Source organism: Pistacia vera, unplaced genomic scaffold, assembly GCF_008641045.1.
Source record: "Pistacia vera cultivar Batoury unplaced genomic scaffold, PisVer_v2 Contig406, whole genome shotgun sequence".
In the NCBI taxonomy this organism is placed as follows: domain Eukaryota; kingdom Viridiplantae; phylum Streptophyta; class Magnoliopsida; order Sapindales; family Anacardiaceae; genus Pistacia; species Pistacia vera.
The window spans coordinates 512,718-523,569 of NW_022196231.1; the positions used below are offsets into that span (position 1 = coordinate 512,718).

The 10,852-nt window shown below is 31.9% G+C and overlaps 1 protein-coding gene across 1 annotated transcript; it reads left to right on the forward strand.

The window, feature by feature from the left end:
• The first annotated feature begins 544 nt into the window (after positions 1-544).
• Positions 545-5,295, forward strand: LOC116142223 (chaperonin CPN60-2, mitochondrial). The gene is made up of 17 exons (XM_031427658.1): positions 545-611; positions 829-853; positions 945-1,076; positions 1,645-1,804; positions 1,989-2,164; positions 2,268-2,363; positions 2,496-2,600; positions 2,715-2,801; positions 2,915-3,004; positions 3,120-3,200; positions 3,297-3,365; positions 3,602-3,679; positions 3,858-3,953; positions 4,097-4,196; positions 4,296-4,399; positions 4,622-4,806; positions 4,924-5,295. The coding sequence occupies exons 1-17, from the start codon at positions 574-576 to the stop codon at positions 5,027-5,029; spliced, it is 1,728 nt and encodes a 575-aa protein (XP_031283518.1). The 5' UTR covers positions 545-573; the 3' UTR covers positions 5,030-5,295.
• Positions 5,296-10,852: the final 5,557 nt, after the last annotated feature.

Sequence of the window (10,852 nt, forward strand, 5' to 3'; positions counted from 1 at the left end):
TGTTTATAAATGAGTATTAACATCTTAATTTTTGTTAATTATTTTTCTTAAATATAATAATTTTGTGTTATTTTAAGTTGCCCCGCCTACATCAAACTCCTGACTAAGTCCATACTTTTACAGTTTTACTGATTACTTATTATCATTAATTATGTTGATTTTTTTTTTATCCTATCTTAATTTACCATTAGAAAAAAAAAATTAAGAAAAAAAAATAATAAAAGAAAGAAAGAAAGAAATCTAAGACAGGAATAAACCGCATGAAGCAACTCCGAAAAACCAGAGAGAGCCGTAACTGTCAAACGGTCAGTCTTTTAACTCTTAAAACCACGTCGACAAAGTTGAATTGAAATAAAAAAGAAAACGCAAAACCCTAAACCCTAAACACTACTAATTAATAAAAAACTAGAAGCTGCACCTGGTTCTAGAGTCTTCCCTTTCTCTTTAAAACCAAATCACCTCCACTCCCGTTACCGCACTCCTGCAGTCCTGCACACACACACTCTCTCTCTCTCTCTCTCACATACACACACACACACACACAACATCTCTTCAATCTCCAGACGTCTCACTATGTATCGCTTCGCTTCAAGCCTCGCCTCCAAAGCCAGGTACATCATTCTTCTATCACTTTCCCTTTGTTTCCAGAGAAAATGCAGGGAACTTACTCTACTTCACTTTATAGTCTTTGAGTTTATTCTTTGTTTAAAGATCTAATACGACGCTTTGAGCTAAAGGAATGAGATCAAAACGACATTTGAATTTCTTTATAGTTCTGACTTTTTTTTTTTCTTCTTTACTTTTTTTTTTCTTCTTTTTGGTTTTCAGGATCGCTAGGAACAATACCCAGCAGGTGATTGTTGATTATAGCTTTTCTATTTTTATATTTTCTTTGATACGAGGACTTTGTTATTGATACATAAGACGTTTTGTTGTGTTACTAGATTGGGAGTAGATTGAGTTGGAACAGGAACTATGCAGCAAAAGATATTAGATTTGGAGTGGAGGCTCGAGCTTTGATGCTTAAGGGTGTTGAAGAGCTCGCAGATGCTGTCAAAGTCACCATGGGACCTAAGGTTCTTCTTTAACCAAACCTTGCTAAGTTTCTTGGTTTCTTTTTCTTAGTTTTATCTCTTCTTAATTTAAAAGTGATGGCCTTGATCACGGATGACAATTGCAATCTTCAGAAGTTGAGAAGTGCACTCCGAATTTATTTAGCTTAGTTTATTGTGCTTGAATTAGATTAGAATTAATGAAGAATTTGTCTTTGGCTTTACTCTTTTGTTTAGAATGGTCACTACTCATTATATTTGAGTTTCTAATCATTATTATTTTTGTTAAGTAATATGTGTACTTTTTGTTTCGATTAAATTTTAATGTTGAGAAGGGTCTGAATTTCTAGGATTAATAGAGAACTTACTAATTGGGAATGTAGAATCCATGGAAGAAGTTTGTATTAAAAAAAAAAAAAAATGATCTTGTAGTCTTTTGGGGTATAAGCATAAAAGAAATTAAATCAAAGATGCCATGTGTTTGTTGCTCTCCATATCTTGCTTCCTTCTTGGTCTTCGTTCTTCTTTGATTAATTTTTCTGTCTATTAAGCGATATGATAATTAGAATTGACAATGTATTTCTGTTCAAAGGGCCGTAATGTGGTCATTGAACAAAGCTGGGGTGCTCCCAAGGTGACCAAAGATGGTGTTACTGTTGCAAAGAGCATTGAGTTCAAGGATAAAATTAAGAATATTGGTGCTAGCCTTGTGAAACAGGTTGCAAATGCCACCAATGATGTTGCTGGTGATGGTGAGATTTCAGCCCTTTAATCTTTACCTGTGGGTTCTTTGATTATGGAGGTGCTATCTGTTAAAGTATAAATGCTGAAAATGGTTTTTTTGGGAGAAATCGATATCCCATATTCTGTTTTAATTTTGCTTTTCTTAAATACCATATTATATTGAACAGTGTAAGATTTTCAATGTGATTGCAGGGACCACTTGTGCAACTGTTCTTACCCGAGCAATATTTACTGAAGGTTGCAAATCAGTTGCTGCGGGTATGAATGCAATGGACCTAAGACGTGGTATCACCATGGCAGTTGATTCTGTGGTGACAAACTTGAAGAGTAGAGCAAGAATGATCAGCACATCAGAGGAAATAGCACAGGTTTGCTTATTGGGATTCATTCCCTATAGCAGCTTGATTATGTTGGTGCTAGCAATGCTTGGATATCTAATCTGAGGTTCTTTATATGAATTTACTTTGATAGGTGGGGACAATATCAGCAAATGGAGAGAGAGAAATTGGCGAATTAATAGCAAAAGCTATGGAAAAGGTTGGCAAAGAGGGAGTAATCACAATTCAAGTAAGTCTTACAGAATTACCTCTGTTTTCTTATCCTTGCATTTGGGGTTTTTTTTATGTTTGTTTGTTTGTTTTATTTTTTTTTATTTTTTTTTTAATTCATGGGTCTTATTCTATGTACGATATATTGCAGGATGGGAAGACATTATATAATGAGTTGGAAGTTGTTGAGGGGATGAAGCTGGACAGAGGCTACATATCCCCTTATTTCATCACCAATCAGAAAAACCAAAAATGTGTAAGCCTTTTCTCATGACTCAATTGGTTTAGCATAAAGTGCTGAAAATCTGTGTCATTTTGCTAAACGTTGACTTCACTTTAGAGCTGATGGTGCTTTTGTCTTTTAATGCAGGAATTAGAAGATCCTCTTATTCTGATCCACGAGAAGAAAATCTCAAATTTAAATGCTGTTGTGAAAGTATTGGAGCTGGCATTGAAGGTAAGCACTTTAGAGTTAGTCAATTTTTCTGTGGTTATTTGCTTGAAACTAGAGTTTGAGTAATTTTTACTGTTGGGTGTCTAAATTGGATACTTCTCTCTTATCTTGTTCAGCGACAAAGGCCCTTACTAATTGTGGCTGAAGATGTGGAAAGTGATGCACTAGCTACACTTATCCTAAACAAGCTTCGTGCTGGAATCAAGGTTGATTTTTATTTTTTTAATTTAACAATACTCTTCATTCCATTATATTGAGTTTCCTTTTGATCAGGGATTTTAAATTTATTTCATGATCTAATGGGGATTATGCGTTTTGTAGGTCTGTGCCATTAAGGCCCCTGGTTTTGGAGAGAACAGGAAGGCCAATATGCAGGATCTAGCCACTCTCACTGGTGGTGAAGTAAGTGCACCCTCCTGTTCATGGTTTAAGTTTTTTTCAGGTTACGGTGCTGTATGATATGACCTTTAAAATGATATACTTTGTTGGGCATTGCAGCTCATAACCGAGGAGCTTGGTATGGATCTTGAAAAGGTGAATCTAGATATGCTTGGCTCTTGCAAAAAGGTAAGATCAATTATCATTGATGAGCAGCTCATTAGCATTTTAGCTTTTTTATCACGTTTTACTATGAGCATGAGAGTTTTCCTTGATGTGGTTGTAGTTTTCCTTTCTCCCTTTTTTAATCTTAGGTAAAGATTTCTGTCCTTTTTAATTTTGAGACTAGGACTAGTGTAATAGCTTTAACATGTTCTTAAATCTGTGGTAGATTTTGTCTTCAATATGTAATTTTTATGTTGTAGGTTACAATATCGAAAGATGACACTGTTGTTCTTGATGGGGCTGGTGATAAGAAGGCCATTGAGGAAAGATGTGAACAGGTATGTTTTTCTTCATTCTGGAATCTGTCAATTCATCCTTTGCTGAAAGATTGATAATTTATTAGGTGCACTTGGTTAATTTAGAAATAAACAATGAGAATAACCTTTACTAAACTTTCAAAATTATAACTTGATTTATGTGCCTGCTTAATTTCTTCACTTTCTGTTATGTTAACAGATTCGGTCAGCAATTGAATTGAGCTCTTCTGATTATGACAAGGAGAAATTGCAAGAGAGATTGGCAAAGCTTTCTGGTGGTGTTGCCGTATTGAAGGTCTGCTACTTTCTTATATCCCATTGCATACATTTGTATCCTCTTGACTCAACACTGCAACAGCTCAACAACCTGGCTTAACTGTATAGTTCTTCCAGTATATGGTTGTACAGATTTCTGAGTACTTCGCTTTTCTTTTGTAGATCGGAGGAGCTAGTGAAGCTGAAGTTGGTGAGAAGAAAGATAGAGTTACTGATGCCTTAAATGCTACAAAGGCAGCTGTAGAAGAGGGAATTGTACCAGGTACTTAAATTTCCTCGTTCTTGTTTTATTCTTCTGAATTTGTTGGAAGCTTATGTGGACAAATCTTAACTTTTGTACTTTTGTCTGAATCACTTCCAGGTGGTGGTGTGGCTCTTCTTTATGCAGCAAAAGAGTTGGACAAATTGCCCACTGCCAACTTTGACCAGAAAATTGGTGTGCAGATTATTCAAAATGCTCTGAAGGTTTGTATCTGCCTTTTTATGTATAGAAGCTTTCACCTTGAATTGATATGCAGAGATGAGACATCATTGTTCCAGGACCTTAATTTTAGTTAATGAACCTTTTTATTTTCATTTTTCTTGAATATTATATATTACTTTTTTGGTTCCAAAGGTGCTCTGTGACAAGAATGTGTATTGCGGTGTTGTGAACTGAGCAATTGATCAATTCATTTTCAATTGCAGACGCCAGTGCATACAATTGCTTCTAATGCAGGAGTTGAGGGTGCTGTTGTTGTTGGCAAGCTATTAGAGCAGGACAATACTGATCTTGGGTACGATGCTGCAAAAGGTGAATATGTTGATATGGTGAAAGCCGGAGTTGTTGACCCATTGAAAGTGATCAGAACTGCTTTGGTCGATGCTGCAAGGTAAGCCGAAAAGCTCTTATCTGGGTTTTGATTTATGGGTTCTCTCCTGTCAATCATCATTGTATTTGTTAGTAATAATGCTTTAACAAAGAAGCCATTTGTTGGTTGTTGGCGCAGCGTGTCATCTTTGATGACAACAACTGAAGCTGTTGTAGTTGAACTTCCAAAGGATGAGAAGGAAGCTCCGGCAATGGGCGGCGGCATGGGTGGCATGGATTATTGAAAGTCCCCCAAATGTAACAGAGTGATCTAAATTTTTGCGGCACTTAATGTGTTTCTTTTTTAATTTATAGAAACTAAATTTTAGGGTTCATGGACTGCTGAAGCTGAAAGAGAGTTCTAATTGTTTGAGTCATAAGGCTTCCTTGTAATCATAATGAGAGGTCGAACTGTAGTTAGTCGGGCAATTCTGATTGATGTTAACTTGGAAGAATTGGTTTGTATTGAAAACCGTATTTTGTTTTTCAATAAAACATTCTCTTCCTTGCATATTTGGCTATGGGAAACTCTTTATCGTCATTTATTAATTTAATTATCTTATTTTAAATATTTTGTTAATTGTAAATAATATTAGTTTGTTTGCATAATTTGAACGTATAATAATCATTGTTTTAAAACCTAGCCCTGGTTTGATTGGTGAGTTGGTCAGGATATTGTAGCAACACGTCAGTTCAACCGATTTTTGAGGAAAATTGGGTGAATCAAAATGCAGTAAACAACGACTTTTGGTTGGCATTGGGCTTGTAACATGAATCGAGGTTAGGGAGTTTTGAAGAGTAAATCACGGTGAGTTGGGAGGTGGTGTTTGATCAAGTTTTAGTCATTGGATCGTTGGAATTTGGCCAAGAAACGGCGAAACCCGAGCTTTTGATTGTCGGCGATTGGTTGGTGGAATGACTTAGGAACTTTGGGGGTTTTGTAGGGGAATAGTCGGTGAGTCTAAGGGTGGTGATGGTTGGAGTTGTCATTCAAAACGGTTGGAATCTGGCGAAGGACAATTGATTGACGTGGTTTTTGTGGGCGGTGATCGGTGAGTGATGAGAGAGGATAAAGGGTATAGTTTTGAAGAGGAGATGGTAGGGGTTCCAATGGTGGTGACGAGAGTGATTTTGGGTGAGAAAACAAAAACGGAAAAGAAGGTCGGCATTCACGCGTGCTAACAGATGCCTGAAACATCAAAAAGCTAATGTGTATCGAAAATAATTTTTTTTTCTTTTTTTTTATGTAGACGTCATTGGTTTGACTCGTCGGTCAACTCAGAACCTGACCACTTTTCCGGGTTTAGCCTCAGGTTAGTTTTTAAAACATTGATAACAATACAATTAATGAAGAACTCATATTCACAAAGAAGATTTTTGAATCATTAAAAAAAAAAAAAAATGTTTCTAACAATCAATTTCTATTTTTTGAGTTTCAACTTGGTAATTGAAATATATATATATATATATATATATATATATCCTCTATTTTAAATGTCCTCTATTTTAAAAAATTAAATTGAAATGTGATATCTTTTTAATTAATTTAATAAATTAGATTTTTTATTCAAATTCATTTTTTCTATTTTTATCCCTTGCGCTTAACTTCTAAAACTATCCCAGCCACGAGTTGGCTTTATAACCAAAATTTTTTAATTTTTTTTAATATGTTTCATTTAATTTTTAATTTTTATAAAATTAAAGTAACTCTTTTGTATACTATTTATTTTAAAAAAATATATATTTCATTTCTTATTTTAATAATATAATTGGTTAATTTTTTTTTTTTTTAATTTAGAGAGAATTTAATGTTTATTTAGTTAAATGTAATATAATAAAATTGTAATATTGTTTTAAAATTAAAATATATAATTTTTATTAAAATTAGAAAAGACTCTAATATTACATAAAAGCAAAAATTCCACATTAAATAAATAGTATTTTTCCTTTATTTATTAATTTTATTTAGTTATAAAGTATTGGGCTTTTATTATTCATTTAGTTGGGAAAAATAGAATAAAACATTATAATTGTATTCAGTAATGAATAAATTATTAATAGTTATGTCTTATTACAAATTAATTATAATAAGTAATTGAAATAAAAAGTATTTTTATTTAATTATAATATTGTGTTTTTTAATTGATCTAGTTGGGAAAGAATAAAATAAATATTATAATTTTATTTAGTAATAAATATATTAATAATTATGTCTTATTACAAATTAATTATAGTATTTATTACGCCAATGTGACTTGATAAAGACTTGAAAATACATATTTTGTTAGTGATTCAATTGGATTATTTGTGGAAAAATGTGTTTTTAATGTGAAATTTGAGTTAACTATTTCATAAATACATTTTATGAGATCATAGGTGTATTTCGAGTATTTTCAGGTTAAAAACGATATTTGAATAAAGAAGAATGATGTCGATAAAATTCGTGACGAATAGGAACAAACGGTGTAAGAATCGGAGTTGAAATGAGAAAATTATGACGCGTTGAATATGAGACTTAAAATCTAGAAATTCTTCAAGATGAGCATGCTTCGATGTTTTAATCATAACTTGAGCTATAGAAATCAGAATTTAATGATTCTTATGGCGTTGGAAAGCTTCTTCAAAGAGCTACAAAGTTTGTGTTGATAATTCCACCAAATTCTGAAGATTCCAGACTAGTGGGACAAAAAGAACGATCACCGCAGCGACTGTTTTTGTTGCCGCAACGATGGATCACGGGTATGTTTGGGTTATTGTATTTTCCTAGTTCGAATCTGAATAGTTTAAGGCATCTAATTATTTCATATTATCCTCCAAACCCTAGCACTATAAATAAGGGTCTTTATATAGTTTTTAGGGAGGTTAGAGAAGGAGAAAGAACGGCTACTATTTTGGAGATCAGAATTTTTGCAGTTTTTGTTCACCAATTTAGAGAAATTTTTATATTTTCTTTCTTGGACTCATGTTTCTTAATACAATATTTGTTTTTATTACAGCAATTATGAACTAAATTCCTTTTCTAGGGCTAAAGATGTAGCCCAATTTATGAATATGTGTTGATTTTATTGTTGTTAATTTTAATTGAGCATTAATTCTAAGTTTTATTATTGTGTGTAATGCTTTCAATTCTTAAGGGCTCGAGAGTTGAATGATTTTATGGGTTGGGTTGAGATCGAGAGATGAAACCTGATTAGTCTAAGGCAATAAAATCATAGATTGAGCGAACACTAGAGATAGGTTACCGCGATCTGTGAGACTCTAATAAATTCCATAGAATTTAATAATCTCTTAGCTTCTAAATCCACTTTAGAGATATTTTGGATTGTTGCTTAAGGATTAATTCACTAATTTTTCGAGAGAAAGTTAGTGAAATATTAGGGAGTTTGGCCTTTAGAATAAACTTAATTAGGTTAGCAATAATTGTCAATACATAAGATTAAATTAGTGTGAATTCTGTGACCTAGGTTTATTCTTATTAATCTTTTCACCAAAGTATTAACACAATTAAGCTTTTGTTTACTTTTTAGTTTGTTTTGTTTTTCATTAATTCATTCTTAAAATTTAGTTTCATCAAATAGCAATAAGATAGATTAGTTTGGTACTTGGTAGGTAGTTCTCTTGAGATTTGACACTCGTTTATTCGAGCTTTACTACTTGCGTGATTTCGTACACTTGCGAATAGTCTGCCATGACTACGTTTTCTAGATTGATCATTTGATTTTTCTTTTTTCATTAAAAAAAAATCAAATTTCTTTATTTTTATGTGACAAATTCTTTATTTTTTTTTTTATTTTTTTTGAAGTGAAAGGAGTATTAAGTTAATAAAGATAGTAAAGACCTAGAGAAGTGCTTGGAGAAGTTTGTAAATATACTAACAAAATACAAGTATTAAACTCATCCTTTTTCGATCCTTTTTTCTTGATTCTATTTGTCTTCCTGTTACCAGCATCACAAGGTTAAGTGAATGACCTCCGTGATTCTTCAACCTTAATTTCTCCGGTACTAATTTATTGAACAATTTATTTAAACTCTACTTATCTTTAATAGTGTTGTAGTTTACTTGAAATGTCTCAAATGGAAATGAACTTGCTCCCACCATTTTGAGAAATTCAACCCGTTAAACATGACAACATATGATGCTCGTGAATGTGAAGAAAGAGGAGCTGAAAGTTGAAACTGCAAAGAAATGCTGAATGATGTGGTTAATGTACAAATGTTGCAAGTGCTTAGTGGTGGAAAAATATGATGGCATAAAGTTATGGATTATTAATCCTATGATGAATTATTATGAATTGTATGCATAATGACGGTAATTTTATGCATGATACTTAATTTGATTAAACGATCATATAATATATCATTGCATAACATAAATTATTATATTTTTTAAATGTAATAATTTTTTTTGAATATATTCAAAATTGATGATGCAAGATGACATAACCGTTTTTTTGAAATGATATATATGTCATAGAAATTATTATTTTATGACAATTTTATGAAAAATCATTTGTGTCATAAAATGATTATTCTCGAAGTAATCAAACCTAATTTTCTATGCCATGCATGCATAGCATTTTTGAAATGTCTTGAAATGATGCTAATTGATTAAATAAGAAAAATTAATATTTTATTTTTGGGTGGAAAATGACAAAGTTGTTTCGTGTAATGATTCCTTAAAATTATGTAATTGTTGCATGGCCCAATTTTTTAACAAAATTACCGCCATGCATAGCATTTTTGAAATGATGCTAATTGATTAAATAAGAAAAATTAATATTTTATTTTTGGGTGGAAAATGACAGTTGTTTTGTGTAATGATTCCTTAAAATTGTGTAATTGTTACATGCCTCAAATTTTTAATAAAATTACTATATATATAGTTAGTTAGTTTATAATCATGCTTTTAAATAATTTTTTATTTTATTTGGTATGAATAAATTAATATTTGTCTATGTGATGGATGAATGTTAGATTAGAGGGTCGATCATAGATGCCATTTAGTTTTCAAAAATATTCAAATGGTTTGAAATATTCTTTTATTGAATGGAATCTAATAATTAATTTTATTTAATTATCTATTTTATCAGGCCTGCATGCCTAAGATCCAATTTATAATTGAATCGGCTGGATGGAAACCTGAAGAGCATCTGGGTGGCGTTCCAATTGAAGATATATAATTATGGTTAATAGTTTACCTTTAGGAGTGTGTTTGAATCATATAATGTTTTATTATAAGAGGATGTATATATATATATATATATATATATATATATAGAGAGAGAGAGAGAGAGAGAGAGAGAGAGTTAGTTAGTTAGTTTATAATCACGCCTTTAAATAATTTCTTATTTTATTTGGTATGAATAAATTAATATTTGTCTATGTGATGGATGAATGTTAGATTAGAGGGTTGATCATGGGTACCATTTAGTTTTCAAAAATATTCAAATGGTTTGTAATATTCTTCTATTGAATGGAATGTAAAAATTAATTTTATTTAATTATCTATTTCATCAGGCCTGCGTGCCTAAGATCCAATTTATAATTGAATCGGCTGGATGGAAACCCGAAGAGCGTCTGGATGGCGTTCCAATAGAAGATATAGAATTAGGGTTAATAGTTTACCTTTAGGGGTGTGTTTGGATCATATAATGTTTTATTATAAGAGGATGTTATATTAATGAAAAGATATATCACCTTGAAGATTATTGGAAATGTTTAGGGAAATGTGCTTGGTTGATTCGAATAAATTGGTGAGTATGGTATATTTATATGTTTGGTTGGGAAGATAAATGGGTAAGTATGTTATATAGATTACTAAATTGCCCTCCTTTTTAAATATTAATATAATATTATTTTTATTATTCAAATATTTTTTAACCCCCGTACATTTGAAATTTTGCTAAAATACCCTAGCCATATAAAACTTTGATTTGTAGCAAAATCACCCTCACTCACCCCAAGCCAATGTCGGAAGCTAGCCACCACCGCCGTCGACAGTCGACAGAATGGCAAACGACTAGCCGTATATGGTCAGTCGTATGCCGACAAAGCTATTTCTGAACATG